At 41.9% G+C, this 22,556-nt stretch overlaps 1 protein-coding gene across 1 annotated transcript in view; it reads right to left on the bottom strand.

The window, feature by feature from the left end:
* LOC142876351 (glutamyl-tRNA(Gln) amidotransferase subunit B, mitochondrial) overlaps positions 1-22,556 on the bottom strand; it is a 71,453-nt gene that overhangs the window by 36,184 nt on the left and 12,713 nt on the right. The window contains exons 3-5 of the mRNA XM_076010584.1: positions 5,933-6,046; positions 3,376-3,574; positions 2,798-2,920 (exon numbers count right to left, since the gene is read on the bottom strand). Coding sequence (XP_075866699.1) covers positions 2,798-2,920; positions 3,376-3,574; positions 5,933-6,046 — 436 coding nt within the window. The remainder of the gene's footprint in view (positions 1-2,797; positions 2,921-3,375; positions 3,575-5,932; positions 6,047-22,556) is intronic.

Raw genomic sequence — 22,556 nt, 5'->3', positions numbered from 1 at the left:
CTACTAAGCTATCTTGTTCTGATCGCTGAACGCTCTCCAAAACTAAAATAACAAGTTTTGACAAGAAAATAACGTGACCAAATTTTATTGCCTATATATCACAAAGGTCATTCATCCACATGAGTGGTGATTCCATAAAAGTACTACTACTTATTATTGTTAATGAAAGCACATCACATTTACCCAGCAGGGGCTCTTTGCCAGACCCTGTGCTAAGTTTCATATTCATTATCACATTCATCCCCTGCAATATAGCTTAATGACAAAGCCACTTAGACATTCCTGAGGCATTTCAAACTTAACATACTCAAAATGGAATTCCCTGTTTGCTCCTTAAATCATTCCTCTCATGCAGCTCCCCTAATTCTATCTGACGACCTCTTTGGTTTCTTCTTGACTCTTTCCAGACACAATTATTTGGGAGCTTGCTTTTATAAGTGTAGAGAGTAAAGCTCAGAGAAATCAAATAACTTGCCCAGGCTCCTGCAGTTACAAGTTGCAGGACAGGATTCCAACACGGGCCTGGGACCTCAGAGTCCTCAGCATCTACATTCTGCCAGATTGCCTAAATTGACACTGTGGCTGTCATGGCACTGCCATGGCTGCCACTAGGAAGCAGTATGGTGCTGTGCTTAAAGGGCTTTTGGAGTTAGATGCATCTGGGCTCAAATCCCAGCTATCCAGCTCTGTCACTTCTTGTGAGCCCTGGGCAAATAACCCAACCTCTCTAAGCTTCAGTTTCCTCATCTGCAAACAGGCACAATACCACCTATTTCTCAGAAATGTCGTAAAGTTTAAATGAGATAATAAATTAATTTGAAAATGCTTAGTGAACTGATGAGCACATACTGAACGTTCCAACTGGTAGATATTATTAGTGTTGAAACGCTTATTATGTCTACATCTGTACATTCAACTCCATGAGCTGCTCTGAGGTTTTCCTCAACGGTGGCAAAATGCTGTCCACTGAGAAGGAAATGACTTGGAACCTGGGCTGAGCTGGTCCATGCTCATTAGCAAAACTATCAGGAACTCACTGAGTCACAGCCCAGAACAATTTAGGCCTCATTCCAAAAGCACCCTGGGTGTCCACTAGTCTTCAATGCCACCTTTTCAGGGTGGCCCCCAGCTCCCCAGCTGTAGGCTCCAATGCCAACACAGTGGTCCTATGGGGATGGGACAGAAGAACAGGCAAAAGAGATGGGGCTGATAAAATGCTACCAGCACCAAGAAGCTGGCCCCCTGCAGACTCATGGCAGACCTTAGCTCTCCATAGCACTTTAGAACAACCAAAGGCACTTGGCTGCTGTGCTAGAAGCAAAGCTGTTGGATTTGTATTTAAAAGGAACAAAAAAATGTCACAACAAATGAGATTTAATGAACACTCTCAGCTGTCACTGACTGATGAGTTCTTGCCATTATGGTTTATCTCTTGGCAAGGAACCAGATGGGAGTATTTCTCGCTAACAGGTGGCCTATTTATTACCCCATAGGGTTGGTAGGAATCACAGTTATTTTGAAGAAGAATGGGATAATAAAAACTTTCTTAAAGCAACAGAGAATCAACACTTGGAGCATAAGTGGATAACCATCCAACCTGCCCATATTTCATTTATGTTTGGTGGGTAAAAAAGGCAGCATGAGTGATAAATCTAAAATGGAGAATTCTCTTACTCTAAAACAGAGAAGCATCTCTATAAAGCAAACTTGTAGGCAGCTAACCTTTACGCCATTCAAACTCATGTGCCTGTGCTTTTCCAGTCTTTAGCCCAAAGCAGAGAGCAAATAAGCAAGTTCTGTCTTCAGATTCAACTTGTACCAGGGTTCTGATATTACAATTTGTTGCTTGTGAAATGTCCTATGTGACAAATGTGGCATTACAGATCCAGAAGTCCCTCTGTAACATGCAAATACATTATGTGACATGCTAAGGTTGGTAAATAATATTATGTACTAGCAAGGAAATGAACATCACCACTGACGGCATTTCCCAGGCACCCCCTGTAACCACTGTTCTGTGCTAGGGAAAAATACAATTGTATATTAAGAACCTGAATTCTGTCCCCACTCCATCAGGGAGTGCTCTGAGGAGGGTACAAATTTTTAAAAAGTCCCTGGGAACAGAAAATAGGGGAAAACCCTGGACAAGACCAGCCTTTAGGGACTTACGGGAGGGTGATGCAGCACTAGGCGAGAGTCAAGAAGAAATTGTACTTGACCAACACTTGTGATCTTTACATCTGTTTTCTTGGTCCCAAGGTGCAAGTGTTTCTTTTGCTTGGTTTAGTTTCCTACTATATTTTTACTGAATTTAAGATTTTATCTCAGGTTAAAGTTTTGTGCAATCATAATCTTGGCTTACAGTCAATATAATTTGGCTTCAGCTGTACATGGATGAAAATTCTATAGAAGAAGGAAAAGAAACAAACCAAAAGGAAAAGCAGCAACTAGCAACTCAGTGCTACCTATACAGAACTCACAAACTCAGAATTATTCTCAATAAGCACATGTCTTCTTCCTGAGAAAGATTAAACTGTTCAAACCCATAATTTCATTATGGCCTCAGTGTCTCTGCACTGCTGTTGTTTGTGTGTTTATATTTGATTTGGGGCCCAGAAAAGAATCCAAGGAAAATTCTAACAAAAAAAAGCAAAACAGGAGTGCAAAAGGCTAGGGTGAAAAAAAAGACATGAACAATATCAATATAAGTGATAGCGAAAAACAAAACTCAAGTCAGAGAGCAGCAGGAATCAGGAAGGGAGAAGGGAGAGAAGGACCTTGCTTCTGTGACTTCTACCTGCCATGTTTGCCTGGCTGGTCCCCAGGGCTTGAAGTATCAGCTGCAGCTCCCTGACAGCTGTTGCTGCCTCTTCTCCACAGGACAGGTCGGGCTCCAGGACCAATTCCAGAAGGCCAATGCCTACCAAAGAGAAGCATAGTCAGACCGACTGGAGCTCTCTAATCACACCAGCAGATACATTAGGCTGAAGTCTTAGGAAAACCCTGCAATGCTGAAAGACTCTCAAAGTGGTTCCAGCCTCTCAATCACTTCTCTCTTTCCTCCCACTTTTTGATTTCTAACTTTAGTTCATTTCTTTTAATGTCTGCTTAACTTACCCAGCTGTTGGGCCCGTGACTGGGTGGATGAGTCTGTAATTTTAGGGGAGAATTATTTGCAAGCCCCACAGTAATCACAGTTCAAGCCGTGCTCACTGCCAATACCAATGCTGATATTTTGATCTCCATCTGTCAGGCTCCTGGGCCTGCTTTCTCTTCTCACTTAGTTTGGGAAAACTCTAGAAGGGAGGAAAGTTGCCTAAAACCCAAGAACTGAGGTGGCTGGAAGGAGAAGTGATGAGAATACTCCAAGCCTACCCGCCCTGTTCAAATCAACGAGCGTCTGCGACCTCAGGTCGTCGTGGAGGCTTTTGCCACTGTCTTGCTCCAGCTGGATCTGCTTGACCCTCACTGTCCTGGCGGTCACCTGCCTCCGCGTCTTCCCCACGCAGATGCCATACGTCAGGCTCCCATTCACAGCGATCGGCAGCCTCTGCTGGGTGATTTGGTAGCCTGCCTGCACACAAACGTGGGCCACACAGTCACCAGTCCATGAATAAAAGCAGGATCCAGTTACCTATTCCCCTTAATGTCACACAACTACAGGCTAACTTTAAACAAAACAACATAAAGTATAAAAGAAAAAAGGAAAAGGAGGAGAACAATCAGTTCATGCAACTGAGGCATCACATCAATTCAGCCCGGTTGTTTCTGCTCTGGCTGTCACACCCTGGCCCTCCCCGAGCCCCCGCTCCCAATTACAATGCAGCAACTACCACGAATCCCCTCATCCTTACCGAAATGTTGTTTTGGGGAATGACAATAATCTCATTGTCAGGGGCCCCTAAGAAAAGAATGTATTGTTTCCATTTAGCTCATTAGCCTAAACCCTGCATCTCATTACTGGGCTCCTGACAGATCCTCCTTATTAGGAAACGCTGGCTAAGCACTTTGCCATCTTCTCTCGACACAGTCAACAGCAGTTGCTGGTGTGTTTGAGCTTGTTTTGTTTCTGCTCTTTAAGTGAACCAATCATGCCAGATGCTCTCCCTGACCCAACTTACCTGGCTCTTCTAGCCAGAAAATGCTGTGGTCCTCGTATGCAGCTAATGGAAAGCACATAGCACTAAAATACTGATGGATCTCACAAAGACTCCCTCACATCCTCTAAGTGGAAGGGAGGAGTTAGTTTCAGGTGCACACGTGCATCAACACACACTGAAGAGACGGCAAGTCAATGAGGACAGCTAGAGAAGGACAGAGAGTGGTGGCTAAGGCACCTGCAGCACTCACTAAGTCCCAGATGCTATTCTCAGTGTCTTACATTCACAGTGAGTCCCACTGCAACCTATGAAGGAGGTACCAGGCACAGAGGGGTTAAGATCCTTGCCCAAAGCCACAGAGCTAGTAAGTATCAATGTCAGCACTTGAACTCAGATGGTCTGGCTTCAGAGTCTGCTCCTAGCCCCTAGGCCAGCCAGCAGTTTTTAAACTTTAGCTGCATCAGAAATACCAGTGTGCCTGTCAAAACACAAGACAGCTTGGATCTACCGCTAGGGTTTCTGATTCAGTAGGTCTAGGGTTGGGAGTGGGGGGAGGCTGAGAATTCATATTTTCAGTTCCCAGGAGATGCTAGTGCCCCGGGGACCACACTTTGAGAACCCTGCATGAGGCTAACTCATTTTCTATGCAGAGACAGGAAGTCTCAATTTGCAAAACTAAAGTCTGGGTAGGGTTGCCAGATAAAATACAGGATGTCCAGCTAAATTTGAATTTCAGATAATCAACACATACTTTAGTGTAAGTACTTCTCATAATAACAACTCTGGCTTATCTGAACTGTCTGGGCCAGAAAGGATAGAAAGCCAGAAATAACCAAAACATCTCATTTTAGTCACATATTGCTAAGTCACCCGCCTTAACCAAAGTGTCTGTCACTGTTAAAAGATGAAGAAATGCAGTTTAAGTCTTTCCACCCTACCAAGCAGTAGACTTGCTGAAAGGCTGGCAGCCAGGGGCAAAAAGCAGCAGCAACTGGAGAACTTGGGTCCTACTTACACATACATATTTTAATTCTGTTGCTGCCTTCACCCACTAAAAAACAGCTCAACCCCAATCTTCGGTTCAAGAGGAATGAGGTGAAACAATATTCTCACTATTGTTCCTTTAAACCTAAAGGAGAGTCACACACTAGAGGCTCAGATTAAACACAACATTATTTTGGGAAACCCAGTCAACATTTCAGTTTTGTTCCAGTTCAAAAGTATGAAAAATTGGGTCTCATCCATACTAGCCTGACCCAAAGAAACTTTTTAATTTTAAGAAAAAAGTAGGTAAAGATTGAGTCCACTGTTCAATTACTATTGTTAGTCCAGGTTTCCAGTTCATGTTTCTGCTTACTGTTGTCCACTTAATTGTTCCTTGTGAGACGACAGAAATGTCTCCAATGGAGACAGCCCTATGATGGGAACTTCAACTTAAAAGCAAGAACTCTCACCATGCCTACAGAGCTACAGTATGCATTTACCGTTGCATTGGCCACAGAGCTAGCTTTTGTGCTAACAGGCAATTAGCAGCAAATACCACGGCTAGCCCGAGCCTGAGAACACTGGCTTCTACTCCCTGTGCAATTATGAGCCAGCCACCAGAAGCATGAGGCTAAGCAAGGAGTCAGCAATCAGGACAATTGCATCCAATCTAGTGAACATTGGGGGGCACCTGCCTTCATCAAGGCCAGGCAGCGCTCCCTGCTGAGACGGACACAGTGCTGACGGGAAACACCAGGGGCACAGCCCCGCTTCCCCGCCTCAACCCCCCACAGCATGGCTGGCCCAGCTCCGAGAACTTACCAGGGTGGATCACAAAGCATACTTACAGGGAGGTCTGCATAGAAGTAGTGCTTCCTGTCAAACAAGGACTTCTTGTTTATGTGGCAGTTCAGAGCCAGGCCTGTCATCACAGCCGCTTCTACACACCTCCTGTTGAGAACCTATGGGAACACGGCACACAGTTCCTCTCAGAACCGCAGGCTGAACAAATGCTTCTCCCACACAGACATCCTCACTGAATATTCAATTTGGCCCTTCATCAGGCATTATCTCCGCTTCTCTGGGTGGGCAGCTCCAGCTCACAAGCAGACTCTGTCTGTCTGTGAATCAAGGACATGCCATAAAAAAGAAAATGCCTGCAGCAAGCACTGGGTCCCACTGGGCACTTAATGAACTGCCATACAAGGGACCCTCTCCTCCAATATCTGGCATCAAAGTTAATAGGAAGAGTCACAGAAAAGCTTAGTAGAATGGTTACTACACGGAATAAACCTAATCTCAAACAGCACAAGGAGCTGGTCAGGATATATGAGAGGCACCGATTCCTGAGAGGGGAGTCTTGAGGAGGGGTTGCTTCACTCTAACAGAAAAAGAATGAATGTCTGAAAACGACAGGGCTGCAGCCATTTCCTAAAGGGCTGGGACATGTGGCATAGCTGTCTCCCAGCTTTCAGTCCACACCTGGCCAGCTCCCTAGAAGTGGGGCCCGGACTCAATGTCGACTCCACACACAGACCGTCCCATGCTGCTGGCCTCTCCAGGGGCGTCCAGAACTTGGGCTCCTTCCGGACCCCACCCTGACCCACTTGCCAGAGTAAAGGACTAAGAAAAGGCTAGCAAACTTCCCAGCCCCAAAGGACGTGAATGGCTTTTAAGAACTATGGGAGTTTGAAACCTCATAGACAACTAGAGGTAACATGGTACAGGAGAAAGCATAAGATCTCAAGTCAGGACCAAATCCCACCTCTGCTATATGCGTGACTAGGAGCCTCAGCTTCTTCCTGTCTGAAATAGGGATTTGATATCTACCTTGCAGAGTGGATAACGCAATAGCTAGAACACCTGCCCAACAGCAGGGCTCAGTGGTTCATTTCCCTACTCTATTTTGGGGAATTTTTTGAGGATGTTGTGTTTGCTGAGGAGATATATTTTATTAGAATATTTATATTCTTTGGTGTATTTAGTATACTATTACTTATACAGATAAGGCTTTCTAGTTAAGCATTTTCACGTCCACCATTTTATTTCAGCCTCGCAGCAGGCAATCATGTAAAGAAGGAATCTGAATTATTCCAATGTCAGGTTAACAAAAAAGAAAACAGAAAACAAAAATTAAGACCTAAAGAGACTGAGAGACTTGCCCAAATCCACAGAGTTGGCAAGTGGTAAAGCCAGATGCAGAGCCCACATGTACCCCTGCCCAGAGGGTGGCAAATAGAATTTCTGTGGTTCAGGGACTAGCTCTCTGGGCTAGGATGATGAGTACTGACCAAACACACAGATTTTAAGAACAAATTTGTGTGACAAAATGTAAGGGACATCTCTATTTACTGACATATACAACCCCTGAAAGAAAACCCAAACAAATCTCCCTCCTATCACATCCCTCTTCCTTGTAACTCAGGTTACAAGATGGAGCCATCTCGGTTTCTATTTGGAGTTCTTCATTTTGCGCCTAATAATGTTGTCAGTTCTGCAGCAATAAAGGTTTTCAAGAAAAGACGTGTGAGGGGAACAGGATGCTCTAATTATTGATGTTTTCACTTGCTAATGTTTGGCATCTTACTGAACAGTTGTTACTGCAATACAAATATAGCTGGTGGAGAATCCTGCCAAATCCAAGCCCAGTGACTTGGGTCAAGGCACACAGAATGTGAAGCTGGAATCCTGGCCCTGAGCTTTGCTCCTCCTGGGGCTGGGCTGCAGTACGGGCTCAGCCTGTCTGCATGGTTCTGCTTTCTCCCTCTGCTTTTCTCACTCCCTCCGCTAGCCATGGTTTTTGTTCTCATTTTGGTCCAGTCTGGGCCTTTGGGGCCAACCTGCCTCCTCCTAGGCACGAAGAGAACCCAGGTTATCCTGTTTTTGAGGATGCATAACTTCCCTGTGCCTGTACCGTGAGGGCAGGAGAGCTGCGGGTGACCACAGACTCTTGCTGTGCCTGTGTGCACACAAGTGCTCAGGCACTTGATAAACCATCAGTACCCAGAGGATAAGAATGCAGTAAAACACACAAACATTACTGCGATACCGAATACTTTAATCTTTTTTTGATGATTTAGAAGGCATGAAGTACTTCAGGGTCAGAATTATAAGCATCAATCATCACACACTACAGTTGCACAGAGGGGCTAGTAAACAGAGAGTGCCAGTTAAAAGAATGCCAAGAAAAAAGAATTTATTAGGATCTTAGTCAAGCTGCTTGTGACAGATGGAGGTCCCGGTCAGCATGTTCTGAGGATAGGATGCAGAACTGGAAAATTCAGCTTGGGCCGTTTCCCTTTCAAAACATTTCTTAATGTCTATGATATACTAAACCTAGGGATACAGAAATAAATAGGACTCTGTCCCTGCCCTCAACTAATCTGCAGTGGTGACATGAACCTGCCAGCATCTCCAACATCCTTTCCAAGTTTGTCTTCCATACTAGGGTGATCCTGTAAAAATGCAAATCTTGTGACATTTTGTTGCCTAAAGTCCTACAATGGCCCCCAATGTTTCCATGATAAAGGCCAAGCTCTTACAGGATCTAGCTCCTGCTTACATCAATTTCATCTCCTACAACATCCCCATGCACCTATGGTCCAGCTCTCCTGCACAACCATGCTGACCTTCTGACTCTCCCTATTCTTAATCCCTTCAAAACTGCAGTGAGATGTGGCCACCTCTGTGAAGCCTTCCTTATTATCCTTTTTGTGTACCTCTTCTGACCTTCTACACCCTTACATTTGGGCTTGTATCATATTGGATTGAATTTGTTCACATATATTTCCATGCAATTGTAAAATTCATGTGGATGGGAACTGTCTGTTCATCCCTGTATCCCTGGAGGCTAATAAAGAACCTGAACAATAGTCCTGCTTAATTAATGTGTGTTAAACTCAAAGGAGGAAAGAGATGATGGGTAGTGGGGGAAGGTTTCAGAGAAGCCATGATGCCTGGGTCTCCTCTATGGCACTACCTGCCAAATGCTGGCCTTCCAACTTGTTTCTGAAAGTGTGCTGAAGTGACAACTGAGCATGTGTGATGTGATCAAACGTAGATAACTTGAAAACTCAGAAGACTACCTCGTCCTGAAGAAAGCATGTCCCAGAATTTCCGTTGTAATTAACTTAAGTGACTACAAAGGCTCTCTGGGTCAGCTTTAACAGCTGTCATGTGGAAGGAAAGCAACAGTCCTTGGCACCCACATAGCACGTCTGTCTCAGCCGAGCCTTTGGAGGCTTCCCTCTGGCTTCAGGAATGGTCAACAGTGAGAATTTATTGTGCACTGGCACTGCGTCAGAAGGCGAGCTAGGCACGTCACATACACTCGTCAATCCTCTTAGCAGTCCTAGGGTAGATACTATTATCCTCATCTTACAGATAACGAAGGGAACCAGAGAGATGAAGCTATTTGGCCAAGGTGACACATGTAAGTGGCAGAGCCAGAAAATCATACCCCAGAATGCAGGCTCTCAACTACTATGCTTTATCTTAAATCTTCAAAGAATAAAGTGTGATAGTGTTAGCTATCGAGACTACTAACGTCAAGCCGTAACTCCAGAGCAGCACCTCAACCCAAATCCCACTGCAAATAACTGAAGGCAGATACTGGTTCTAATGTTTTATTTTTTTCTTGCCAGTTTCTATGTCTAGAGGTTTGTTTCCAGATGATGAGCTCCCAGAGGGCAAACACTGTGTTCTTTTAAGTTTGTGAACACTCAATACTCAGTCTCTGGCATGTGAGGGCTGGGTAACGTGTGGGCCTATAGATTTTTCTCAATTAGCAGAAGACGTCCTATTGCTGGACTTCGGAAACTCTTAGATACAATCAATTAACCCATAAAATGATTTATCAAATAAGAAGTTGATTCTTATATTCAACAAGAAGAAAGTTGTGATATGTAGGGTAGAAGATGAGATGACTACACAGTGGATGGCAGAGAAACTGCGTAACTAGTAGAGAGACTAGGCAGATCACTGCCAGGAAAAGGATCTTAGGAGTGGTGGAGGGGGGAGTAGTGAGTGGTTTTTAAAAAGAGTCACTTGTCTGGCTTATTTGTAAAGCATGAGTAGCAGTGCAACAGCCATAGCTGGTTTGGAATCTAAAATACATACAGTGCATAAGGCAGCATAAACAACCCAGAAATGTGCATGAGACCTTCAAGGAGACATTGTGACCTCAATTTGAGAAAGTCTTCAAGTTTTGAGATTTATTTAGCCTAACCAAACAAGCATTCCCTGATCTCTGAGCACAATAGACCATCATTTAATGATAACTCCCAACACATTAAAAACACAATTGCCAGGTTCTACACATTCTACTTTCTTAATATAACTTGATTTCTTTTCCTTCCTACCCATATCCTCTGGATTAATTCAGGACTCTATTTAAATGGCACCCCTCCAGCCAGGCCTTCTGCAACTAACCCCCTGGCCAGAAGGCTTCTCTGCCTCTATTTCTAGCCTCCCGTCTAGTCTCTCTTCCAGAACCCTTCAAGAGTGACCTTTCTAAAAGGTAAGTCTGTTCATGGAATTCCTCTGCTTAAAACCCTTCTTCACTGCCCCCATCACCAACAGGATAAAGTCCAAGTGCTTGGTAGAGTCTTCAATGCCTTTGTGATCCAGCTCGATGGCCTTTCCAGCTTCCTCTTCCCTCCACCACCCCTAACCAACACACCCACGTGGCCAAATTCGAGCCAGGTTTTTGTACAAACTGTTGCTTCTGCTGGTAGTGTCCTTCCTCCTCGTCTGCCTGAGTAAGATCTTGGCATCTGGCATGGCTCTCAGATGTCACCCATTTTATGAAGTCTGTCTCCCCAGTACGCCCATCAAGGTGTTCTTTCCTCTTGGCTCCCCTGGCACTCAGGGAGAGTACTGTCCCACCACCACACTGAGCTCCTGCAGGGCAGTCAAGTCATTCTGCCTTACTCTGTTTTGCTGCATCACCTAAATGTAATACCATGCTGATTAAACATTAACTGAGATAATGAGTAAGTTAACATTTCCCTTATCAATATCAAAAAGACTATAAGCTATGAAATAAAAGCAAAATTGTTCTAAAAAATGTATCAGTCATAAAAGGAAACCACTCTTGGTATGTAAGTGAAATAGAACAAATTTAACGCAGAGACATCAAGGAGGACACAGTGAGGCAACTCAAGAGTCTTTCAACAGCAGGAAGCCACTCTTATGAGGGACAGGACAGAAGCTGTGTGCCTGGAGTCATGGTGTGAGGCCATCAAAGGATGGTGGAAACAAGGTGGACCCAGTTCCTAGAAGCTGGAGCGCTGGATAAGATCCTGGCACTGCCAGAGACGTTGCTGGAGGCAGAGAGGAAGGAGAAATACCCTGTCGCTCCTTTCCTGTCACCTCTAGGCTTTCATCAGCATCTCTGGTTGGCCTAACCCAGCCAGAAGCCAGCTGCCCCAGGGCACTGGGACCCAAGTCTGTTGGACTGGCACCACAAATACATATGTTCTTGTGTTCGCTTCTGTCACTTTGTCTTTTGATAAATAAATAGCTAATCAACAAAACGATGCCATTCTCAAGTCTGTCTAATCAACATAAAACTGAAAATTTTGTGGAGTCCTTTTTTACATACTGGGCACTGAGGATTATGAAATGCTTCTAATTTATAAGGAACATTTGTGATAACTCAACCTGGGTTGAACTGAACTCTAAAGCTACATTAAATACTAGGAAAGGATTTGCTAAGCAAATTAACAGACTAAAGAAGATTACATAACCTACTTAAGGCCATAAAATATTCTCTAGGATTTTAGCACTTTCAAGTGAAATTCTGCTAATTACAAATAAATCTATTCATGAAAACCAGTCTCTGGGATCTATACTGGGAAATATCTTGTGATGTACTTCAAAGGAATAAAAATGAGTATCTTTCAAAATAGTCTGCATTTCATACCATTTCTCTCCCCTTTCTACTCTGCCCTCAGCTGGTGAGTCCATAATGCTATAGTACCTGAAGTTAGTGCAGAGTATCAGGACTTCCTTGAAAAATTGAGGTGACATGGCTGACGATTCCTCTGGAGCATTAAAACAAAGACTAGGTGATGTTTCCCCAACAGTCCAAGTGGCAATTACTCTGTGAAACTGATGCTATATATGACAAATCTGATAATTAGGATATAGCATGGTAAATGGTTTAATTTATGGAGAGAAAGCAATTAAGATTTATTAAGTAAAAAGAAGGCAGTAAAACGGGCTTTTATCTTACTGCTAACCATAAATTAGTCTCAAAGCATGAACTCCCTTTTATTCATATTCAAAGCAAAAGTTGCCACACAGAGTAAGTTGTCCTTACAGGGGAGAAAAGTGTTCCCCATTTCCTCACCCCACACCCCTTCCCACCATTCAGCCCTGTTATCATCATACAAAGCAAATACAAAACCTCTTGTGCTATAATAATTAAGCTTGCTGAAGCTGGTCAGTTAAGATAGTTTTGTAAAGTGGAATTTTACCATCAGAAGGTACTCATTTTATGCAGATATTAATATTTATATGGATAGACCCACACATATATGTTCTCTATGCTTAAACATGGGGATTGCCTAGGGAAAAGGAGAAAGTGAATGCTACATTCCATCTTTTGTTTAAATCCCTTTTTCACAAAGGTGGGGGGGATCAAACATCTATTGAATGGGAAGCAACTCCTGTTCCAAAGAAGAGAGGTGTGGTCCGGCAGGTTCAGCTGTCCTTAGCTCCAAAGCCTCTACTCCCAGCTCTTATGGGAAATTCCAACACCCAGGAGTGGTCAGGGTTAAGGGCAGGAACATTTACTTGGTCCAAAGTGTCAGAAGCCCCATTTTTTTTTTTTTTTCATCTGGGATTCCATCCTCCTCCCTACCTGGCAAGCTCAGGTGGCCCACAGTCACCATGAGATGGGCAGCTTATACCAGCTTGGCTTTTGGCATGGTAGCAATCTATCTTGCTTTTCCACGGACCACTGGAATACTAAGATCTGATATTTACCTCTGGGGTAGGACAGGACAAAAAAGCCTTTGGCCTATGTCAGCCCTAGGCCCACCTCTAACCTAGGTACAAAGAGTTCTCCCATGATTCAGCCTGGCTGGCTTGGGTTTCACTTTGGGTTTGGGGTCAATGGCCTAACCACTATAGCATTCATCTGTGGAGTCTCATAGTTAGCCAGTTAGGGAGGTTAGAAGAGCAGTTGGCAGTCAGTAAAAGACAAGATTCAATGTACAGGTTTACTGGTCTACATTCTTCTTTCCTACATTCCCAACAGTTAGTAATCTGGCGTTACTAACTGGTGATTCACTTGATCCCTGAGAAGACTTTTATTAATTGATGCACTAGGGCAAACCTGAGTCAGAAAGACCTGAATCTGAATCTCGCTCCTACCATTTATCAGCTGTGTGATCTTGTACAAATTATCTAACCTCTCTAGGCCTTTGTTCTCTTATCTGTTAAGGGAAGCATAGTTATTTTACAGGATTGTTCCCTGAATTAAAAAAACTTCACACATGGTAGACATTTAGTGATTCTAGTTTCAGAATGGAAGTGTTATTAAATGTAAAGTGTCCATCTCAATCGAATCTTTCACATGTAAACTTTTCTAGCAAGCAATGGAATCTAATGAGAAAAGGGCTATACAGCTCCACAGATCCATTAGTCTGGATTTATAATCTATAGTAAGGCACAACAGATGCTGAAGTTATGTATTATGTCAACATAATATTTCCCCCTTAAACGATAACCGACACCTTTTGTGGTAATTACTGTGTTATCTCCAGTGGAACAGAGATCATATTTCTTAATGTCTCAGGAAGTTTATATTACTTCATTTTCTGTTTTATAGTGAAGTAAAATTTCCCTGGATAACACTGTATGCTTGCTTGTGGCTGGAAAAAGGTCCCATTCACAAGGGAAACTAGTTTCTAACAAGCTGCAGTTATAAACCAGTTAATTGAGCCAATTTTTACACCCATCTCACTGTCACCTGCCACATGTCTGTCACTTTCTGTCTTCCAAGGTAGTAGCTACTTTTAAAATTCAGTGACAGTTGAAGAAGAAAAGATGCATAAAGCCATGGAGTGGACATAGGAATCCAGTGAAAAACAAAACCAAACAAACAATCAAAAACATTGTTCTGGCCAGGCGCGGTGGCTCACGCCTGTAATCCTAGCACTCTGGGAGGCCGAGGCGGGCGGATTGTTCAAGGTCGGGAGTTCGAAACCAGCCTGAGCGAGACCCCGTCTCTACTAAAAAGAGAAAGAAATTAATTGACCAACTAAAGGTATATATGCAAAAAAATAGCCGGGCATGGTGGTGCATGCCTGTAGTCCCAGCTACTCGGGAGGCTGAGGCAGGAGGATTGCTTGAGCCCAGGAGTTTGAGGTTGCTGTGAGCTAGGCTGACGCCACGGCACTCACTCTAGCCTGGGCAACAAAAGTGAGACTCTGTCTCAAAAAAAAAAAAAAAAAAAAAAAAAAACATTGTTCTTTTTAAAGAAAAGATCTTTAATGAAGAAAGAGTTTCCCTACTGTAACTCTGAATATTTGTCTTCCTCCTGCTTATAACTTAAAAAAAAAAGTATATTAATATTAAAACAGTTTTCAAACAAGGTCACATTCAGGAGAAAAATACTGAAAAGGGTATAAAACATACAAACCCATTCATTTGAGATTTGCTCCCATACTGAAACTGACAAATCTTTTCTGACCTGTCCTAAAATTTACTCATGAGACTCTACATCTGGAGAGATTTGATGGAATAGCAAACTATTTCACATCACTGAAACCTCAAGAGTAATCAGTGATTAAAAACAATTTCAAGACTGAAAAGCTCTAATGATCAGAGTGAGATGTACTTTCTTCTCTATGTGAAAGATGAGTATTAAATTGAAAGATTTGACTATTGCTGTAAAACAAAACAACTAGCTTGAGTCAACCAAACTCTAAGTAAAGAAATGCAACCAAGTACTTGCCATTGGTGTGAATACAGGACAGGGTGGAACAAGGCCTGCGAATATCACAAACAAATTCCTAGAGACACATGCCATTCTGTCAAAAATGCACCTGCTATGTCCATCAGTCCCATGAATGTCCTGAGAAATGAGTCTTTGGAACAGTCTATCAGGACATAGATTTTTAGGTAGAAAAAGCTATCTTTAATTTTATGCATCCAACAGGAATATAGCATCTTGTTAGAGGCTTCCTGCTAAGCCATGAAATCATGGAGGTTAAAAGGAAAAAGAAAGAAAGGCCAAATTTTCATAGTACAAATCCCCTATTTCCTTCAATATGTTTGCTTCAAAAGTGGATAGTAAGATAAAATAATTGGCCTGGACATTTCAAAAATGTCAGTATCATGAAAGAAAGGAAAGAAAGGGAGGGAAGGAAGGGAGGGAGGGAAAGAAGGAAGGGAGGGGAGGGAAGGGAAGGAAGAAGGGGAGGGAAGGGAAGGAAAAAGAAAAAAAAAAGAAAGTGGCATGACAGTTCCATGCAATGTGTAATCTTTAATTATGTTGGATTGGAGGAAAATAAAGGATAATAATACTGAGACAACTGTGGAAATGTGTATACGAACTGTTGCCTTAGATAACAGTATTGTATCAATGTTAGTTTTCCTGAGTGTGATAATTATACCGTGATCATGTAAGAGAATGTTTTTGTTCTTAGGAGATAGATGCTGAAATATTTAGAGATGAAGTACCATGCTGTTTGCAACTTACTCTCAACTGGCTCATCCAAAGAAGAAAAAAAATAATCTAGATGCAGGATGGATATTCTTGTGTTATTCTTTCAGCTTTTCTGTAAGTTAGAATTTTTCAAAATAAAAAATGTGGGGAAGGGGGAAGGCTTAGCTAATTCTCCTACCTGGGTGAGATGCTACAAGCCTCCCACACAAAACTCAAGGAATATATTAACTATGAAGAGATGGGGAGGGGGTGGAGAGGCTAAAGGGGACAGGAGCTATTTAAGCTGATGCTAACCTGAAAACCACACCTGTACCTGAAGCTTCCATTTACTGTTGCTGAAAATCAGTTGTAGAGAGAAAACTTTGTATATTAAATCCGTCTAAACTTTCCTATGCCATGGATCCAATTAAGTTATGTGACAGAGTAAAGCCATTGTATATGTAATGAAGTATGGTGCAAGCAAAATCTGTTAATAGGGAATTCTGCAATATCTATATAGAAGCATATAAATTCTGCAATAGACACTATATATATATATACACACACACATACATATACATATATATATCTATATCTCCAAGAATATGAAAGGAAAATTTGTTCTTTTACCTGGTAAGAAAATAATTTTCCCCAATTATATCTTTTCTGGTTGAAAACACTTTTAGCTTCCCACAAAGTTGTATGTGTATCTTATTTTCTATTAATGCTTCCTTTCTGTTGCCTCACTATGTAAATGTACACATGCATTTCTCAATTTGTGCTTCTGTGGGAGACATCTAAGACTGAAAACTTCTTATTAATTTTTACTCGTGCTATCATGAATACATGCCATCTTAAGTTATTTCAGGAAAGTGTTACATGTTTACCCACAACCCCCCAGCCCAATTCTACTGACCACTATGAAACGGAAGTATCTGTGCTTACATTTTAATGATGCAAAGTTAAAAACATGAGTATTATAATAATACCAAATAAAATTTATGTGCCACTTGAGAGTTTATGAAGTGCTTTCATATATATGAAGTGCTTTCATATATAACTTCTCTGCATAGATGTAAAAATGGAAGAGAATAAGAAATAAATAAGATAGCTAGCTAGTTAAGTACACAAAGGTTATGAGTGACTACAGGCATCTTAAATGTTTACAACCAGCTATAAAAGAAAAATTCCCTGCTAAGTTTTGTCAGACATGAACAATTAGCAAATACAGCAGAAGAGATCTTAGTCTGGTGCTTTATGCTAAGAATGGGAATGAGACAATTCTCACTTCTATTTTTAGCTGGGCTCCTGACCTCCCTGTGTCCTTGGAGAGGTTAATAAGGCCATCAGTTTCCTCTCCTATCAACTGGGGTTGGAGCCTATGGCCTTGCTCACCAGGGTGGCCTATGAGTTGGCAAATATCACTGGAGATTCAAAACACTATTGACATTCACATATTATTGCCTGTCTGCATCTCCTAAGAAAGCTGCAGAGCATGACAAAGACCCTTGATTGATTATGCTTCACTTGCTTCTAAACTTGTGAAAGGAGATTCATGAATCAAAATTTGGAATAGAATATTTTAAGGCTCCTGGGAACACTAATGTATTTTGATTCCCACTTATTGTCCCTGCCCCAGCTCCAGTCCTTATTCTAATGATGCACCCAGTGGAGGAAGGCTAGGAAACACACAGGCTCACTAGCAAGAACCCTGTGCCATGAGGAACAGAATGCTCTTCAGAGAAGCCCAGCCTGATCACCTAACTATGCCAGAATCACCAAGTCTACACTTGTCATCTCTGGGATGCCAATGGCAAAATGACTTCCTAACTTTGCCAAGATTTTAAAAGGAGCTAAGGAAAAAAATTCCCCAAGATGCTACAGTGTAGAAGATAGCCAACTCTCCTCCTACCCCTTCAATACTAAATGTGAAGCTGAAAACACATATAAAAATGACCAAGTAAGAAAGGCCCATCCCAATGGCCTCAGATGACAAGTGCATATACTTGTGGTGTGGACAAAGAATTCCACAGGACCCAACCGGAAAGAGCGTTTCACATCTACTCCCAAACAGGATGTAAAACTGGCTTCACGCTTTTGAGGGCAGAATTCAGGCAATGTTCATGCCCTTGCCTCCACGCTTCCATGGGACGGGACTTTGCTTTCTACTCCATATTTTCTTGTCCCCCCAAAAGGAATGACTTTTCTGACAAGCAATTTGGGAAAAGGAACCAAGCACACGTGGGTTGGCCCCTTGTGGCTGAGCATTTCTATTAGAAGTTTCCAGCATAAATCGTTGGCACAAAGCCCACATGAGCTCTTTCTGATCAGCATGCCTGCAAAGATGCGACAGTCTGGTCTTCTTTGGCCACATGATAAGCTTTCTGCAGAAGCAGGCTCTTCTCCTACAAGTGGAAAGCCTGCAGTTTTGGAGAGCTGAGTTCAATGTAGGCAGAAAGTACTAAAAGCCATTTGGCTACATATCAAGTAGCATTTTTCAACTTGATATTATCAGTAATAAAGCTGGTATGTTCATTGCCATCTGTCTGACTTCTATTCTGATTTCAATTGGTTCTGACTCAAGAGGGGAAGGGAGTTATTATTTTTATTGACCCCCTAAAACTGCAGAATATCTTCCTGGAAACTCTTTTCTAATATAGTCATGCGTCACCTAATGATAGGCATATATTCTCAGAAATGTGTCGTTAGGCCATTTTGCCATTGTGTGAATGTCACAGAGGGTACTTACACAAACCTACAAGGTATGGCCTACTACACACCTGGGCCCTATGGTGTAGCCTATTGCTTCTAGGCTACAAACCTGTACAGCATGCTACTGTACTGAATACCGCAGGCAAGTGGAACACAGTGGTAGGTATTGTGTATCTAAACATAGGAAAGGTAATGTGCTGTGCTATGATGACATGATGTCTACGATGTCAATGGGTCACAAGAATTTTTCAGCTCCATTAGAATCTTATGGGGCCACCACTGTATTTGCAGTCCATTGTCACCAAAACGTTACACAGTGCACAACTATACTCGTAACACCCATCTAGAAATCCCCACAACATCACCAATGATGCCATAGAGCAGAAAAAACTCAACAGGGCAGCTTCCATGGCCAGACATGCATTTCTTGTGAGGGAAGAGCTTTTCCAGGTCAGCTGTAATTTTTTTAAGTTCTGGAACCGTCCATGGAAGAAAAATGAATGCGACCCAGCTGCATGATTTCAGGCTGCGTTTTTATCATAGCCCTCTAATATAAATCACCAGAACAAAACCTGTAGGAGCTACCCGAATGGCAGAGACAAAAATAGTGTCACGGAACACTATTAGTTTTTTTTTTTAACTACTACATATTTATAACACCAAAAGGCCCCTCAGCTTTTGTACTCCCAGGTGTCTTTGGTAATGCGCGTTTATATTTTATTTTCTACACATTCCCACCTCCCTTTCTAGTATAGTAATCCCCCTTTACCCATGGAGGATGTGTTCCAAGACACATGGTGGATGCCTGAAACCATGCACAGTACCAAACCCTATACATACTGTTTTTTCCTATACATATACATTTATGACAGTTTACTTTATGAATTAGGCAAAATAAGAGAGTAACAATAATAACCAATAATAAATAGAACAATTGTAATAATATACTATATAAGTTATGTGAATATGGTCTTTCTCTCTCAAAATATATTACCGTACTGTACAGTGGGTAACTGAAACCATAGAAGGTAAAACCTCAGATAAGGGAGTGTTACTGTATCACAGATATTTTGGTATAGTAGTACATAAAATTCACTTTGAACAGTTAAGAGTTCTAAGGATAGCACTAGCTCCCCTAATGAAGGCTTCTTATTGTATCCAATTTCTCATCCAAGTGCATATTTTTGAGGCAAAGTCAAACCAATAAAGGGATGTGGAAGGGGAGTACAGCCCTTCCCAAACACAACACTGAAGGCTTTTTGTTCAGGAATGCAGCTCTGGGGAGATGAACACGCTGCCTGGAGACATCCCATTACTAAGAAAGGACCACAAAGTTCCTAAGAAACATCACTATGTCTGAGAGATGCTCTGCAGACCTAGGAGATTCGCCTGGGGAGAAGACCAGATGAAGTCCCCAGGTTCCCCAAGGCTAGGGTGGAGGGGAAAACGAACTCCCCATTTCCTCCTCACTAATTCCTCCCATTAGAGCTGGCTGCTCCTCCCAATTCTACCATATTGCTCGTGTTGTTCCTTGAGAGGAATGAGATGGCATCATTGTTTCTACACAAAGGTCAACGGAATGATTTATTAAGAATAAGGCTTTTAAAAAAAATGATAATCTTTAAAGGCAATAGGTGAGTGAGTGTGTCCTTGTACATCTGGGGGAATTCGGAAGGAGCTCAGCCCCTTGATCCATGTCTGTCACAAAAGGACAGATGAGCTGGGATGCACACCAATCTCAGTGTCAACAGCATGAAGAACAGCAGTACACACAAAACCACACAGAAGAACCCCAAGGAGAAGGGAGGGCTATCTTGGTGACAGAGGGAAAGTCAGAGAGTGCTTTAAAGATGCCTTTCCTATCCCATTCTGAGTCTCTGAGTCACCTATATTCACAGCCTTGGCCACAGTCCCAGCTATATGGTCACGCTCTCTGGTCCCCCCTGTAAGGTTTCAACCATAGTAAAGTTTCAACCCAGACTATAGGTTGGGTGGGGGTGGGGAGAGTCTGCCCTAGAATTGATAGTCTGCTCTCAGACAGGTTTGGGATCAAATTTACTACTTCTGTGATCCAGGAACCCTTAAGCTAAGAGATAAACAAGAAAATGGCTCTGGCTTAGGCCTAGGGCATCAGGCAAAAGCCAGTGCAAAAGCTCTCTGGAGGGACTCTCTCTCAACAAGATTCTCACTAATGAAGCTCTGTCAAACATGACTTTATGATCCAAAATTACAAAACATACAAGAAAATCATTAGCCAGAATCTTCAGACACACAAAAAGCTGAATAAGATTACCCAAGAACTTTAGGTAATAGAATTACTGAACATAGACTATACAATAAGTAGACAAAATTATTAAAGAAATAAAGAACTGAATACATGAAAAAGGAACAAGATACTTTTAAAAAGACAAGAGAGATTTAACAGACAAAAATAGAATTTCTATATATGAAAGACACTCTCAGTGAAATAAAAAACTCAATGGATATGTTAAACAGCAGATACAGTAAAGGGAGAATTAGTGACCCAGAAGAGAATGTAAGAAAATTACCCAGAATGAAGCATGGAGAAAAGATCCTAAAAGAATTTTCCCTTGTGACCACTATTTGCCTGGGGATATGTACAGTTTAGAGCTCCCCATAGTCAGGGCTATTCTCTTAATGGTGGGTCTGGAGAAGTCCAGTGCATGGGGTACTGAATTGGTGGCTAATTAAGTTAGATCTCTTTTAACCATTTCTTCTTCTGACTTAGCACTGTTTTCCTCTTTTCTGTCTCACTAGGTTCAGATCTCATGCCTAGAGAATATCATACTACATAGTGCATACAATTGTCATCAATTCTGTGAAGTCAATGCCTCTGTATGTATATAAGCATGTGGGCATACATCTATAAACATATTGCATACACATCTGTTGATGGCATTAATGTTTTGAGATATATACTCACAGACATACTACCTGCAAAAGAATAGCCACCTACATAAATCAGACTTCTAGCAACTCTAACTATAGTAACACAGACTGGAAGTTGATCATTAAATTGGAAGTGAGAAACTTGCGCTCTGAGTAGGACATTAAGAAATTCTGTGACCATGGGCAAGTCACAACAGCAGTTCTCTCATCTCTAAATTAAAGAACTGAATTGAGTGATTTTCAGGATCTCTTTCTACTCTAGTCTCATATGGTTTATAGCTTTGAGATGCTAAATAGCTTTTATACCATCCATGTATTTTATTTTGTAGGACAGCTCTCTACTCAGAGCTTTGCTCTTATTTATATTAACAAATGTGATAATCTGACTTTCTGGGCTAGAGCAGATCAGAAATAATAATTGAGAAATGGAAAATGAGCAAGAAGGGGTTCCTAGAGTCAAATATACTAACAGTAGCTTAAAAAAGAGGGTGAGGAGTAGATGTCTGTAAAAGCAAGCATTAAATAAAAAGACTGTAATATGAAACCTAAAAACAATGGCTATGTTTAACCATTTACTGCAGGATCAGATAGCTTTACACACCTCCATAGCCCTTGAAGGCCCTATTATAATACTGAGCAACAACTGATATTGCTGATAACCCTGAATAAACAAGAAAAGGTTACTTTATGTTCAACATACTCTATTCAAAAGCCAGAAAAAAAGATCCCCATAAAGAGGTTAAAAAACATCAAAAGGATTTTAGACACCTAGAAAATTCTTGCATATAGATTCCTTGATATGCGCAGCACATACACGTATATGGTGAAATATTTTTAAGTGTGTTATCCACACGTTCTATGCAAGATACTGGCAAGTGGCCCAAGAAAGATCCATGAACTGCTTTTTACAATCTTAATAAAACACAGAAATCCCTATAAACAACATGCATTAAAAAATAGTCAGTCAACTGGATGAAACCAACAGATATTGACAGAAAGCAGAAGCATTATTATTAATGCAATTAGATTTCATGCAAAACTGGCAGAAAGATGGGGGACGTGAAAATGGTTGTAAAAAGAGAGGCTTTTACGAATCCACTGAAAGTTATAAAAAGACTCATGGCAGGGAAGGAATCAAATGCTTCCCACACGAAGAAGGGAGGTGCAACCATGCTGCCTGCTGAACGTGA

Source organism: Microcebus murinus, chromosome 15 (assembly GCF_040939455.1).
Source record: "Microcebus murinus isolate Inina chromosome 15, M.murinus_Inina_mat1.0, whole genome shotgun sequence".
NCBI classification, from domain to species: domain Eukaryota; kingdom Metazoa; phylum Chordata; class Mammalia; order Primates; family Cheirogaleidae; genus Microcebus; species Microcebus murinus.
This window is presented reverse-complemented; position numbering and strand designations above follow the sequence as displayed.